Source organism: Rhagoletis zephyria, unplaced genomic scaffold (assembly GCF_001687245.7).
Source record: "Rhagoletis zephyria isolate East Lansing unplaced genomic scaffold, Rhagoletis_zephyria_1.1 Rzeph_scaffold_03366, whole genome shotgun sequence".
Classification (NCBI taxonomy): Eukaryota; Metazoa; Arthropoda; class Insecta; order Diptera; family Tephritidae; genus Rhagoletis; species Rhagoletis zephyria.
The window spans coordinates 20,116-35,152 of NW_016160449.1; the positions used below are offsets into that span (position 1 = coordinate 20,116).

The 15,037-nt window shown below is 35.8% G+C and overlaps 2 protein-coding genes across 2 annotated transcripts in view; one reads left to right on the forward strand and one right to left on the reverse strand.

The window, feature by feature from the left end:
* Window positions 1-442: 442 nt before the first annotated feature.
* cry (circadian regulator cryptochrome) lies at window positions 443-7,117 on the forward strand. Its single transcript, XM_017623807.1, has 5 exons — window positions 443-1,024; window positions 5,234-5,586; window positions 5,653-5,769; window positions 5,842-6,644; window positions 6,740-7,117. The coding sequence occupies exons 1-5, from the start codon at window positions 889-891 to the stop codon at window positions 6,969-6,971; spliced, it is 1,641 nt and encodes a 546-aa protein (XP_017479296.1). The 5' UTR covers window positions 443-888; the 3' UTR covers window positions 6,972-7,117.
* Window positions 7,118-12,631: 5,514 nt separating this feature from the next.
* vib (phosphatidylinositol transfer protein vib) overlaps window positions 12,632-15,037 on the reverse strand; it is a gene marked incomplete at its 5' end in the record, with an annotated part of 9,276 nt that continues 6,870 nt past the window's right edge. Inside the window, 3 exons of the mRNA XM_017623808.1 lie at window positions 12,632-12,881; window positions 13,793-13,972; window positions 14,453-14,562. Of these exons, the coding sequence (XP_017479297.1) occupies window positions 12,743-12,881; window positions 13,793-13,972; window positions 14,453-14,562 (429 nt within the window). The remainder of the gene's footprint in view (window positions 12,882-13,792; window positions 13,973-14,452; window positions 14,563-15,037) is intronic.

Here is a 15,037-nt window from a genome sequence, read left to right on the forward strand (position 1 = left end):
CTGAGGCTGGGGGTCCCAGCGAGCCATTGTTTGAGACAACCACATTAATCTAACCTATCCCTCGTATTTATAGGCCTACACTTAGTACCCTATATTCCATTCTAACGGTACAACTCGTGCGTTTTTGCGGTACAGTTGCCAGAACAGCACTCATCTGATAATATATTCACCCACACACGCAAATCTAGGCATTTTAATACATACACTAATACATAAGTACTGCATAAAAGATTTCCATGAAAACTCGAAAGAAACGCCGCACATCTAATAAAAAAAGGTATAACGAAAAACGTGCAACAATTGGAAAGAATAATAGATTAGAATAAATGCCAATACGGAGGGGTTGCAGCTCTACCCCCTGAGGATTGGCTTGTGCAAAAGTTGGCAACTGCGACGTCAGCAGAACGGTATGAGAAAGCATAGAAAACTAACTGTTTGCTCAACGCTAATTGCATTTGCCAACAAGTGGCTGACGCGAGAAGGTCGCCATTGAGTAGAGCGCTAGTCTGAAGCATTTACAACTGGAAATGAAACTGAACTGAGAGCTACTAAACCGCAGCAGCTGCAGTGTACAAAGCCACTTGCATTTAACAATATTCTGGAAACAATATTCGTAGTTGTGTGGACTGACTGTATTTGTATTTGTATTTGTAGTGAAAAGTGCACTACAGTGGGAGAGCAATGCAAGTGCGCACAAAGACCGCAAATAAAACAAAAACGTATAAAGCGAAAAAAACTTAAAAACATATTACAGCATATTTGAATTAAATTATAATCGTTCAGCTGCTGTGCTGTAATACTTGAGTGCATTGTGCAAGCGCGTTTCGTGCCAGCGAGTGGCGGCTGCAACGGCGGCGGTGATTACATCCCTGAGCGCCGCACATTACGATGAAGCGAGCGAATGTTTTGTGGTTCCGCCATGGCTTGCGTTTGCACGATAATCCAGCGCTGCTGGAGGCTGTTTCGGACAAGGCAGAGGGGGTGGCACTGATACCGCTTTTCATTTTTGATGGCGAAAGTGCAGGTGAGTAACGTGCGGAGGGAGAGAGAGAGAGAGAGAGCGAGTTCGAGCGAAAGGTGAGTGTGATCTACTCAATATTTTGTATACAAATGTCAAACAAGAAGGTCGGCGATCGGCGCTTAGAAACAGCTTAAATTCAATGCCCAGAGACAGCAGATCAAATAGGCAAATGTAGACTGGAGAATAGTTAGAGAGAAGAGTTACATACAGAAGAGTAAAGGGCGAAGCTCCCTGTTAATCGAAACAAACGCAACTTTCCGACCCTCCGCACAGTACATTCGTTCCATATAAAATGTGGGAAAACTAGAATTATGGATGATCTAAATAAAAATTTGTTTCTTTAGTGAATTTGAGGCCGCTGAACTCAAAAATGCATTTTATTTTCTCATAACTTCTATACTATTTATCACTGTAAATGCAGTTGAAAATTAAAAATGGGTGTTCTTTTAGTGTTTAGGTATACCTACATAGTCTATAATGAGCCTTCAAATTAAAGGATCTTTAGATGTGCAATAAGGATTTGTTTTTTTTGAAATATTACATTTCAGTTAAATAGGTATATAATAAAGTAAATTAATTATAGCAATATGGGTATCAATCCAAATAGTTTTAAAGAGGCTTAAATTCTAAACTACGCTTAGAAGGGTTGCCTGTTCCCCAAAAAGGCAAATTCAATTTGAATTAGGGGATTTAAGTACTTCGTGTATGTAAGTGAATTAGACTGCATCACAAAAAAAAGTTGCGGTTTTGCCGCCAGCATTTCAAAATCCATTATATTTGAAGACGTCCACCAAAATATTTCGGAAAAACATTGAAATTAACGTGAGCTGTAGCTCATTTCTGTACACACACATGTATTTTGTATGGAGTGTGTTATGTCAAATCTCAATTCACTCCAAAGTTTACATGAATTTTGTTTTTGCTTTTGATGGGTGTGCTGTCAAATCAGTAAAAGCACAAACAAAATACATGAAAGGCGAAGAAATCAGCTGATTTTACAACACCACCTTGTATAAATTCGTCTTGGCTTGGATTTCTATAATTCTATAAAGGTGTTACCCATACTAATTTGGTTTAGATACGATGATCGAATGATGAAGAAATTACCGTTAATCTGAAATTTTTATATGAGTATTGAAGTCGGTTTTTTTTCTTAAAAATTACTTTTTTTCCAAACACCAACACAGTTGAATTTAACTTGGAATGACGCTCGTTCATCCTACCGTTCTCTTTCATACTTTGGATGACTTGTTTTTGCAAAGAAATAAAAAGAGTGAGAAAATACCTTTCCAATGATACCTCATGAGTCTAAATCGAAATGGTTTTGGTTCAGATATTCAAGTTTTTCTTTGAAAAAAGTTAGAAAAAACTGCTTTTTACAATTCCGTTGATTTTTTTTATTATAATGCAGAGTTTTTAAGCTTGAACTGTTTTGTCATCTGATGAGATTATTTCCAAAAAGTTTTTTACTAAATGACATCTTCATGCTTTTGCCACAGATTCGCATTCTGGAGATAACAATACGTAACTTTAGTTTATCGGAAATGCATTTTTCAAACTTTAATGATCCTCGAACTTCCACTTGTCCTAAACTCCTAACATGGACGAAAATATTTTTATTGGAATTTAAAAAAATATGAATCACCATGCGTTTTGTATTACGATATATTTTATGAATATGTGCAGTGTGGGAAAAATAAATACGTTTGCCACGTCTTAATCATATTTGGCTACTGTCTTTGTTTGTTGAATGTTTTTTATTATTAAATTTGGTATGCAGTTTTATAGCCCATCAACTTATAGTATAATAAAGTGCAATTGTAATTTTAAAGAACATTTAATATTTTCTTATATTTTATTCAAATTCTTATAATAAGAATGTAAAAATAATACTAGACTACCAACTGACTTCGGCCCTAATCTGTTACGCTTTTCTGTTATAATATTTCCTGCCAACGAAAATCTGCGCTACTTGCAGGAATAGAACGAAATTGCTGCGCGAATTTTGACAAGCGGGGATATTTTTTTTGCATTTATTCACCACCATTCNGTCATTAACATCAACGTTTTCGCCATATTTTGCACCAATTTTAATAAAACATTTCGCAAGCTTAAGAAAGCCTGACCCATTAATAACTGAAAATGGGCGGCAATCTTCAACGATCCATGCTGTAAATGTGTCGATAGCTTTTTGCTTATCGTCTGCTGTGACAGTTCTTAAAACTTGTGGCTGTTTAAGGGCTTGACAACATTTGCGCCGACACAAATTAGATGTTTGATTACCTGCGTATTTAAGCAACTTACAGCATGTACGGCAGTATACTAACCCTTCCACAACAGCTCCATCTTCTTTAAAGATTTCGGACAGTATGTTCCAGACGAAACTTCTGCCCTTGTGTCGATGTGACAAGGAGAAAGTGCCGTTAGCAATCTGCTCAGCAACAAAAGCTTGATTATCAGACATTTTCTTTAATCTATTGAAAAATGTAAACTTAAATAACTTTATGATATTTACATTCAATTCTGTACAAAAATAAAGGAAGAAACGATAATATATTCTATTGGAAAATAGCAAGCATAATTATGAGCATTTTCTTCCTACATACATTAAAAATCAAGAAAAAGAATACTAACAATATTCAGTAAACTTCTTTAATATTTATNAATTAAACTTGTAAGAAATAAGTAGTTATTTGTTTAATCAATAAACTGTGTCAGTATAACACTTTGCGATGACTTTTCGTACGTTTTAAATTTTACACTTTTGTATGTAAACAAAAATTATATCAGCTGTTCGTCTAACTTGCAAGTTTCTGCAAATTTTCTGTTCGCGTACTATTTTGGATATTTCTCTCTTGTGAGCGAACAGATGACATTTCGCCGGAATTTGGCAGTTGGTTGGTTTCTGTTGGATATTTTAAACGAACGCACCTGATATTTACTACATTCAATTCTGTATAAAAATAAAGGAAGAAACGATAATATATTCTATTGGAAAATAGCAAGCATAATTATATAAGCATTTTCTACCTGCATAGATTAAAAATCAAGAAAAAGAATACTACTTACAATATTCAGTGAACTTCTTTAATATTTATGAACGACTAAAATTGTTTAAACGACCGCTCATACCACGGCATAACCGAAGGCGACATGAAAATGCTGTGCCACACTATGCAGTAACGACGCTTTGATCGAGCACAAAACACTCAAACCTCGACATCATTTGAGCTTGTGGTGATTGCGGGTGGCGGTAGATTTCGTTACTAAGTATTATTGAGTTTGAGTGGTACAGTAAATAAATGTCGTTGCGGTGTATTCGAAAATGCGATACACCGCAACTGATCTCTGATGCCCACCTATCAAAATTCTCTCTCTGCGATAACTGTTCCGTATTATATCAAATTGACAGTTCGCAGTAAACTTCATCGTACTCGACTGGGGTTCATCTTCCCCGTAATTTAAGCACTTTCTGGGCATCGGTCACTAGATCATCGTTCTTGTTCTTACACGAATTTGTGGCGAGCAACTCGGTCAGCAGGCTAAACAAAATTTTTCAATGACGGAATCTCTCTGCTACCACAAATCGGGCATAAAGTTTGAACAACCCCAAGTTTTTCTTGACTTGTCACTTCATCACATCTCTTGGATGGCGATGATGTTTCCACATAGTCTTTCCAAGGGTATCAGACATTTCAGTTGTATATGTACCTTTAAAGCATTATTCTTTAAACCTTTTCCGCAATTGTCGATGAAAGAGGATCACATACATATGTGACTTTATTTTCGTTTTCATTGGCAATTTGTTTCACGACGTGGTGGGTCCCAAACCAGATACTGGACTCATACAAAATATGCATTGCATTTATATCGAGAGCCGCGTGCTGCAAACTTCAATGAGCCCTTAAACTGAATATGTCGAAGTGGCCAAACCAAAGATCTGTCTCTTTCTGTCGTGAGCCAAAGTTCCCCACGGCTTGGTTAATGCATCTCGCGTATGGGTTGCTCCCGCTGCCTAGTGCAGAACGGATTATAGCCAAGCAAATGTAGCTGCATACTAAGAGGCCCTAGAGTACCCTACGTATTGTTTTCGAGAGACGCTTAATGGGATTTAAACTAAACTATTAAAGAGGCCACTTTACATATCAACCAGTTGAAAAAAGCAAATTCGATTAAAAAACTACATGGAACTATATTTTCATCCTTTTCCAGGCACCAACACGGTTGGCTATAATCGCATGCGTTTCTTATTAAACTCTTTGGCCGACATAAATAGTCAACTACAGGCCCTAGGCAATACTGGTGGCGATTTGGGTAAACTGTATCTGTTTCAAGGCAACCCTACGGCTATTTTTCGACGCTTGAATGAGCACTATCAGCTGAATAAGATCTGTTTCGAACAAGATTGTGAACCAATTTGGAATCAGCGTGATGACTCGGTGCGCGCCTTGTGCAGCGAACTAGGCATTGAGGCTGTGGAAAAGGTCTCACATACGCTATGGGACCCGCGCACCGTCATTAGTACGAATGGTGGAATACCACCGCTAACATACCAGATGTTTTTAGTAAGTGTTTTAGAAAGCAGAATTAATTTTCACTTATTTGGAACTGACATTTTCTTTATTTCTTAGCACACCGTGGAAATAATTGGCTTGCCACCGCGTCCAGTCGAGGACCCCAACTGGGATGGCGTTGAACTTTTGCAACTACCCGAGAGTCTGCTCATGGAATTGAACGCCTTTAGACAGGTATGTACACTGACTTTTTTTTGATATTTCAATACACTATTTTTTTATGTTTTTCCTCCTCCTCATTAATAGTTCCCCATACCAGAGGACTTTAACATCTTTCCGGATAGCGTGTGTTATGTAGCTAAAATGCAGTGGCAGGGTGGCGAAAAACAGGCCCTACTACAACTTGCCGAACGTCTTAAAGTCGAGGAGCACGCCTTCAAAAATGGCTATTATCTTCCGAATCAGGCACGTCCTAACATAGTCGAGTCTCCGAAATCGATGAGCGCACATCTACGCTTCGGCTGTTTGTCAGTGCGCCATTTCTACTGGAGTGTACATGATCTCTTCAAAAACGTACAAATGCAAGCTTTCTACCAGGGCATTCATATGACTGGCGGCGAACACATCACGGGGCAGCTCATTTGGCGTGAGTACTTTTATACTATGTCCGTAAATAATCCTAATTACGATCGCATGGAGGGAAATGCGATCTGCTTGAGTATTCCATGGGCCAAGCCAGTTGCCGATCAGTTGCAACGTTGGCGCAGCGGTCATACGGGTTTCCCGCTAATTGACGCGGCGATGCGTCAATTGCTGGCCGAAGGTTGGTTACACCACACGCTGCGCAATACGGTGGCCACTTTCCTGACACGTGGCGCACTCTGGCAAAACTGGGAGCACGGCTTGCGGCACTTTCTCAAGTACTTGTTGGACGCTGATTGGTCGGTTTGTGCAGGCAATTGGATGTGGGTTTCATCGTCAGCATTTGAGCGCCTACTGGACTCCTCATTGGTATCATGTCCGATTGCCTTTTCGAAGCGACTCGATCCGAAAGGCGAATACATAAGGCAGTATGTGCCAGAGTTGGCAAATGTGCCGCAGGAATATATGTAAGTGGTAGTAAATTTAATAAGTAAATAGGGTGGAGGAGACACATTGCCGATTAATCTTTCTCTTTGTTCGTTTTTCTTTTTCTTTTGTTTAGTCACGAACCTTGGCGCATGCCTCAAGAGCTGCAGGAGCGCTATGAGTGTCTAGTTGGTGTGCACTATCCTGAGCGTATTGTCGACTTGGCTAAAGTATCCAAACGGAATACACTCGCTATGCAAGCGCTCAGACATTCATTGATTGCCGAAGGCGCACCAGACGAAGGACCACCCCACTGTCGTCCATCCAACGAGGATGAAGTGCGTCAATTCTTTTGGTTGGTCGATTGAGCGGCGAAGATCTTATCTAAATAGTAGAATGAATCGAATTTTATGTGTAACCAAAAAAATTATATTGTGGATTGGATTAGACACTACATACTCAGCATGAAATATGTGTAAACCAAAATTATTCAAAGTAAATCTGAGGTATTCCTCAAAAATTAATGTTTGTTCTAGTTGGGGCTGACCTGGCATGCCACAGTATTTATAGCCAGAGCCAAGGAAATATTATTACTGACGTTTGTACGGTACATTCACCAGGACTGTTGGACTGGATTCTTAGCTGCGATTTTCTTCGTTAAAAGTCAGCCGATAGGATGTTTATTAATGTAATCCGCTTTGAGGAGAAATTTTCATTCAAAAGGCCTAACGGTAATCAAAGCACAAAGCTTTTTAAAGATTATTGCGTTTAATGCGGACCAGCAGTAACCGAAGACGCAGATCACTTATTTTTCAAATGTCCCCGTTTTACCTCCTTGAGATACGCACTTAACTGTAAGCTTTGAAAGGCGAGAAAGTGTGGAAATATGTTTGCCATGTATTAAAATAATGACAGCTAAACAGGCCATAGAAATAGTCCGTTTTATTTATTTTCATCTTAGACTTACCTGTTATAGGAAAGCCAGCAGTCCTTGGTATTTCTTTAACATACTGTTTCTAGAATAATGAGCACGAGTTCATAAATATAATAGTAGGTCATCTCAATCAGAGATATACGCCTTTCAGGGCTACCTGAATAGCAGCGAAGAGGAATATTCGTTTCGCGTCTAGGTCTTTGATCGAGACTCCGCGCTGCAACCTGAACACTGCGAAGACTGCAACCTGACATACATTACAGTGTTCGGAGAGCCTAAAAGATGCATCTAATCTCAGTTAAGATGGCAAAACTCTTACTCCGACTCCAGTCCGACGCAGTTGGAGCTATACAATAAATAGTCAGTATCTGTTTATTGCTGTCGATATTGTCGCCACCTTACGGAAATAAATGGTGATCCTTTTTAAGTACAATAAAATCGATCATTATACATACATACCTACCTATGCTCATATAGTAGTAACACATATGTATAGAGAATGGAACAGGTGATGAGCGCTGGGTATATGCAAAGATTGCTGGTAAGTGCCGTCATTCCTCTTCTTCCAGTTTTTTACAGGCAATTTGTCTTTTGCCGAATGACATTCTCTTCCACTTCATTTTCGCCCCGAGTCCAGGAAAGCACGCCAGCCGTTTCTCTTCTGTGCAGACACCAATCGGAAATGCCAAGTGAAGTCAAGTAGATGCTTTCCATCGCAAAGGGAGGATTTCCTCTTCCTCTGTTACCTGCATGGCGACCCACGTTGGATACTTTCAGATCCGAATGACATTAGATTAAATCAGATAATCTCAGTTGTTGTAATTTTTGTCGTTTCGCTGAACCTTGGTCCAGTACTATTTTTAATTAGTTTTGCACATCTCCAAAGTAATTTCTAGAATGTAAATCTGCATAAGTGCAAATCGGTTAATTTCACCGCCATTTGGTCTTTCACTAGCGTTTAATCAAAGTTTTCAATAAGTTTTTTCCTTGAACTACTGACTGATCGTACACGTTCGTTCGAACGACCATTAAATCACAAAAGGGCAATCGAGTGTGTGCTAAATCCGAAAAATATTTGAAAAGTTAAAGACAATTTGAGAAAGAATTCAGCTTAATATAGAATTCTGCTCTTCTTTTTGTATTAATAGCAGGACCAGCTAAAGAAGCCACGACGCCCCGGGCGTCTAAATGGAACGAGGCACCCTTTGATAATAATCAGGCTCATTGCATATGTATATCGTAAATTAGACTAAAATGCACGACTCGCCAATATTGGCATTGCCTATTGTCGTGCTGAAATAAGTAGACGACGAAAACTGTCGAACACTAACCAGTGCTGCCAAGTTTTTCCGTTTTAATACAATAGTCGAGTCGAAATTTTAGGCAATCATATGAAATTTTCGATACGATTCGACTCCCGACAAACGACTTGCATTCGACATGACTTTCGCAATGATGCTGAATATTCAAACATTTGAAACTATTGCAGCGCTATGAGTAAAATGTTGTTCTCTCGCTGTCAAAACATTCCTGAGACTTTAGTTTCCAAATTGTTCTTCGAGAAAAAATTTCCTAAGACATTGCTCCCGTTTTGTTCTTTGCCATTGTTTTCAATTGAGATCGTCTATGTAATTATTTTAAGGCCTTAATCTTTGTAATCCGTCCTATAAAATTTTGGATATCGTACTGTACCGGTTGACGTGATATGGAAATGAATTTTACGTCGCTTCGTACAAAAGTTGTGGAGAATTAATATCTCTACAACCTTGAAATTTCAATATGCTACGTATTTTCAACAGAAATTGTCGAAAAATGGCGAAAACCGTGACAATGCGAATTTTTTTCGCAGTGTTTGCTAATTACACTGGTTTACAGCAAAAATTTTCAATGGATGCCACTATCCAACTTCTATGTAGAATTTTCCGGTGATTCCGAAAATTTATTTAATTTTTTTTCTATGGATACGTTGGCGAGATATTTGCAATTTACCGTTATTCAGCTTAAAACAAAAAGTGGTTTCACTTAATCACGTATATCTTACGAACGAATTTAACAATCTTAAAATGAGATGAGGCAAATGAAAGCTAATAAAATTCTCCATAAACCATTTATCCATCACTTTCCGATAGGACTGATAGTTTCTGACAAATTAATTACTCATGCCATTTTTTTATTTTTTTATGAAAACATAAAAAAAATAAAACTTTATGTTACTCATACGTCACGTACACCTGAGTAACATTCGGCACGCAATAGCAAACCCGGGTGTATTTCTGCCATGAAAAACAGCTTTTCATAAAAATACAATCGCCGTTCGGAGTCTGAGTAAAACTGTACGGGACCTTTGTGTAACAGCACGCCACAAATCAGCGAGCAATTCTACATAGAAATTGGATAGCGGCGTTTGGAGAACAAAACCCAAACTAAAATTTATGATCACAATACAAAATGTTTTTTTTTAAATCCTATATAACAAATGAGGGAAAATAAATTCTCTACAAATTTGTATTTAACCTCTTTTTGCGAATACAAAATAAGCTTGCAAATCGCAAAAACCCCAAAAACTTAAAATTCTAGATGACGGTATGTTGCCATATGAAATTTAGGGCCAAGACTATGGATCCATGATCTACGTGCATCAAAAAATCGCCGTTACAATTTTTTCTCTTCGTACCAATTTGATCTAATTTTACTGGGCTTAACTTTTACTAGAGTGGCTCCATTTTAGTTTTCTACGTCTACTTTATGAAGCACTTTTCATAAGCTTTCCGATAAAATATTAATTTTGGAAAAAATATTTAGTGTCATTTTTTTTTTAGTTTTAAGAATATTTCTGTTTCTCTCGAAATAATTAAAAGTTGTATAGAAGGTTTTTTGAGCTCCGGTGTTGCGCATCATATCGCTGCAGCGGGGTCAGGCGTAGAATACACTGGGCCTCATGCAAAAAAGGTGAGCTTGAGCTGAAACTCATATTTCGCACTGATGAAGTGAGCTCAAGCTCAAGGAAATTGTACTGAAAATCGAATCGGAGCTTAAGCTCACTTTTCATGCACGATGGCCTTTATTAGTATAAAGATAAATGGCGGCATTTTTCACCGGGCACAGGGCGAAATTTTAAGTAAATCCGGACCCGATTGTGATCTTCAAATGTACTGCGACTTCAATCAAATAACGATACGTTTGCTTTCGTATGTTATAATCCCAATTTGTTCCGGCGACTGACGACTCAAGTAATTTGTGTTCGTACGATTGCCGACTCGTTCGCCTCTGTCACCATTCAAGCCCATAGAGACGCAAAGGACGTTCGACTTGTTTAGTGAACCTCGTAGCTTAAATAAATAAAATGTGGAACTCAACTTTGTCTTTGGTCGACAATAGCGTGCTTTTTTTTAACACGGCAATGTAAGTTGATTTTTTTACTAGAAGAATTATTCTACGAATTTTTTTAATTTTAAATTAACGTAAGCAAATATCACATGTGTGCGCCTTTTCCAAAAAAAAAAAAACATTTCCACTTCCCTAAAAATCTGTCTACGAAATCTACGAAAACTAAAATACATTTACTTTTGCTTTTCATTTTGTTTATTTGCTTTACTCTTTTAGGTTTGCATTTTATTTATATACTTTTCAACTTTTTTATTTAGCTTTTTCTCTAGTTTTTTTCATAGTTTATATAAGTTACTTTTTGTCGCAATTACTATGTATAAGCAAATCTTCGTACAATTAAATAACATTTTTTTAGCTTTCTCTCGGATTTCTTCACTCTAAATTTTTTTGTTTTTGTGTTTTTTTTCGTGTATGTTTTCTTTTTAATTTAAATGGAGTTCTAAGTTTTCATTAATGAGTTATTAAAATTGAACTTATGTATGACTTTTTAGCTGCGATCGCCACTTCTGCTGCTTGCTTCTACTGCTGCTTCTTCGCTTGGGAGTCAGCCATACTAACTCACGGCTGCTACTTTAGCTAAGATTTCTCCTTGGCGTCTTCAATTAACCTTCGAATTTACAATGCTTCTATACATTTTTATGTTTATATGAAGTTTTTTTTTTTTGTTTTTAGAATGGCTTTATATGCTGTTGTGGTTGAGCTAGAGGAGAGGAGGGTTGTGCTTAGATGATTATCGGCATGATTTAAATTTTATTTTTATATTTCTCATAGAAGATGATGAAGTGTAATAATTATTTAATTATATATTTAATTATTTGTTTTATTTTTTAATTTTAAACGTTTATTAATCAATTTAATTTAGATACTTGTAATTGTTTCAATTTCTCCTTGCCATACATACATGTATAATATTTATATATAAACGCATTAAATTTGTGAATTATACTTATATATTATTTAAAAATTAACTATTGCATTATTCTTTTTTAATTTCTTTTCTTTTTTATAATTATTATGTATAATAAATTTCTTGCTTTGCTTTATTTTAATACGGTAATCTTTCTTAAATTGGGCAAGTCTATTGTTTTGTTGTTGTTGGTATTTTAAAGTGCTTTTCTGTTGGTTGGTTGGTTGGTTGACTGGTTTCAAATATAAATATATTTTATTGTTATTGTACGCTTAACTAAGCTATTTGTATGTAAGTGCAAAAAAAGAGTTTACGTAGAAATTATAATAAAAATTTACATACAACTAAATGAAAAAGAAAAAACATAAAAATTAAATTTGCTGTTGATGGTTCACTTTCATATACTTTCTCCTTAATTTTGCTGTGGTGACTGCTGGCAAAAATAGTGTCTACAGTACGCATATAAGTATGTAGTATATTATGTACAGAATGTCCATGTATGCATATTTATAACTGTACAACTACACCACTTTCCACTCAGTAGTAGTAGAGTAGTTCCTGCTATTATAAATCTGCTTACCAACTTACTATGTTTTATGGCTGTTGAATGTTTTTGGGCTGTGCATATGAAAATCTCTTAAGAATGTGTGCTAATGTTCATCTCTACTATTGCTTTATTGTTTTGATTTTTTTCGCCGGTTTGGTGTTTTCTGATTTTTTNATGTGTGCTAATGTTCATCTCTACTATTGCTTTATTGTTTTGATTTTTTTTCGCCGGTTTGGTGTTTTCTGATTTTTTATTTTTTTTTGGTTCTAATTTTGTAGTTGCTGCTGTAGTTTTATTTTTGTGTTGTTTGGTTGTTACTTTTGTCATATTCTTGTCTAATTTTCCTTGGTTTTTTGTTTAGCATTTAATCAGTATCGGCACGCATGCCTCGCACCTCGCCCACTTGACGCTGCTTATCGAGCTCTTCTTTGACCTTCTCCTCGATAGCGCGTATATCTTCCATTGTCAGACCGTGCCAGCGATCCATCCAACAGAAAACTTGGCTGCAAATAAAAAGTGAAAATTTATTAGAAGTTTCTTTGGTTTGTCGTTCCTTTTCATGCAGAGATATTTACTATAATCAAGCGCATCGTCTTGCTCATTGCATTATTTGCAAAATCTGAATTAATATTTTAATAACATTCCAAAAGTAAAATTATAATTAATTGTTACAATTTTTTTTTCTGTGCCTTGAACAAAAAATTTGGTTAAACATTGTTTTTTTTGTTTTTTTTTTCTTTTAGGTATCAATTACTCCTGGAGAATTCTTCCAAAGCAGCTCAACTTAGAAAACTTGAGAAATTGAGTTGAGAAAACTTGAGAAATTGAGCTGGTAAAGAATTTTACAAACATTTTTGTAAGAAAATTGATGAATCTTTTTCTAAATATTTTAAAATATACAAAAATATATGTACATCTCCTAAAATTATGACACTCAATTGCATAAAAGTTTTTGTAGTAATATTTGAAATATTTAAGGTAAAATTTTTAATTACTAAAATTTGCATTGAAAATTCTGTTGTTAGAGCGTGTGGGAACCGGTAACAAAGTTCGCGGCGAGTAATTTTTTGACAACTATGAGGTGAATAAAATTTCAGTAGCTCATGAGGCTAGTGAATTTTTTGACAAATGCATAGAAAATTTTTAAAATCGCAAAGATTGTTGATGTGTATAATTTTTCATTAAATAAAAGCTTAAATTGATGAATTGCAATCAACGATGGTAGATGTTTTCTCAAAATATTAATTTCACTTCGATTTGTAATATTTTATTCCGCATAAATATTTCATTTCACACAACACATTGGCAAAACTGTCTCACCATAGTAAAAATATTATTCAACAGCTTTCCCCATGGAACTTTGTTACCGATTCACGCACGCCCTTAGTATTAAAAAATTGTATTCTCTACTCACCGATGGAAGTTTGTAAATAATCGTCGCTCTGACTTTTGTATGAAATTTTCTATTCTTGTCTGCAAACCGAACCACTTGAATTCGCATGTCACCAGCTTGTAGCACGTCATGACTGGATCGACACTTTTCTTCCAGTTTGGACCCACCAGTGGGCCACGACCGGTTTTCTCTGACTTGAATCTTAATGAAAATTAAATATTTAAATTAATATTAAATAATTTTTATTAAAACACGAAAATTATTTTAAATTTTTTTGATTCTGTTAATTGAAGGTGAGAAATAGAAAACCTATAGGAGTATTCACGATCCGGTGCATACTGTCTAGCATGGTGCATAGATAGCATAAATAGCATGCTTGGCAAAATTTTGTTTTTGTTTGAACACATGAAACAACCACAATCATGCTATTTATGTTATCTATGCATCATGTTAGACAGTATGCGCCCGATCGTGAAATGAAAAGTAGTGTTTGCAATAAACATTGATTTACATTTAAATTTTTCAACTGAAATTGGCTCAGAGCAGGTCAGAACTTTCGAGTTATAATTTCCAACAAATTTTACTAATTGTTATAGCGGTTTGCACTGGCCATAGCTCACCTATGTACATTTTTAAATGTTTACACACATACATATAATTTTCAAATACATATGTACTCACTTTGTTGGATCCTCAGTGGGCTTGTAATCGACAGGCAATACGGGATCATTCGCAATGTCGATATGCACAACGTCTCGTGTTTTAAGCTTCTCAGGTGGCAGTTCATGCACCTAAATGTAATCAATAAAAATTACAATTAAAATTTCTGAATCGTTATTAAATTAATTGAGGTACGAGTAAAAAAAAAATCAGAAATAATTAAGCAGGGAGTGTTCTCTGTCTCTCTTTTCCAATTATAAGCAAATTAAATATGTATCAAAATGAAAAAATAATATGTATTAAAATTAAAAAATAATATGCATATGTATATAAAAAATAAAAGGGCCAAAAACACTTCATCTTCACGAGTGCCGTTTTTGTGTCATAAAATATGAACTGTACGCTTTCGTTTTCAATAATAAAATTAACTAAATAGATATGAACATAAACAAATAATAACATTGATCTAAAAGTTTTTCTTTTTGAACAACATAATATGGGCATGCATACAACAATAAAAAATAACCTACGGTTGGACCAGCATTAATTTTTTTTCATAATTACTGAGAATGCATATAAAAATATATGTTATACTTTTTTTAACAA

What these genes read in the sequence shown, in the direction of transcription:
- cry (XM_017623807.1), top strand. Translation starts at nt 889, where the DNA reads ATGAAGCGAGCGAATGTTTTGTGGTTCCGCCATGGCTTGCGTTTGCAC. An exon ending in TTTTGATGGCGAAAGTGCAG is followed by an intron (nt 1,025 to 5,233) that starts GTGAGTAACGTG and finishes ATCCTTTTCCAG; the next exon opens with GCACCAACACGGTTGGCTAT. An exon ending in AATTGAACGCCTTTAGACAG is followed by an intron (nt 5,770 to 5,841) that starts GTATGTACACTG and finishes CCTCATTAATAG; the next exon opens with TTCCCCATACCAGAGGACTT.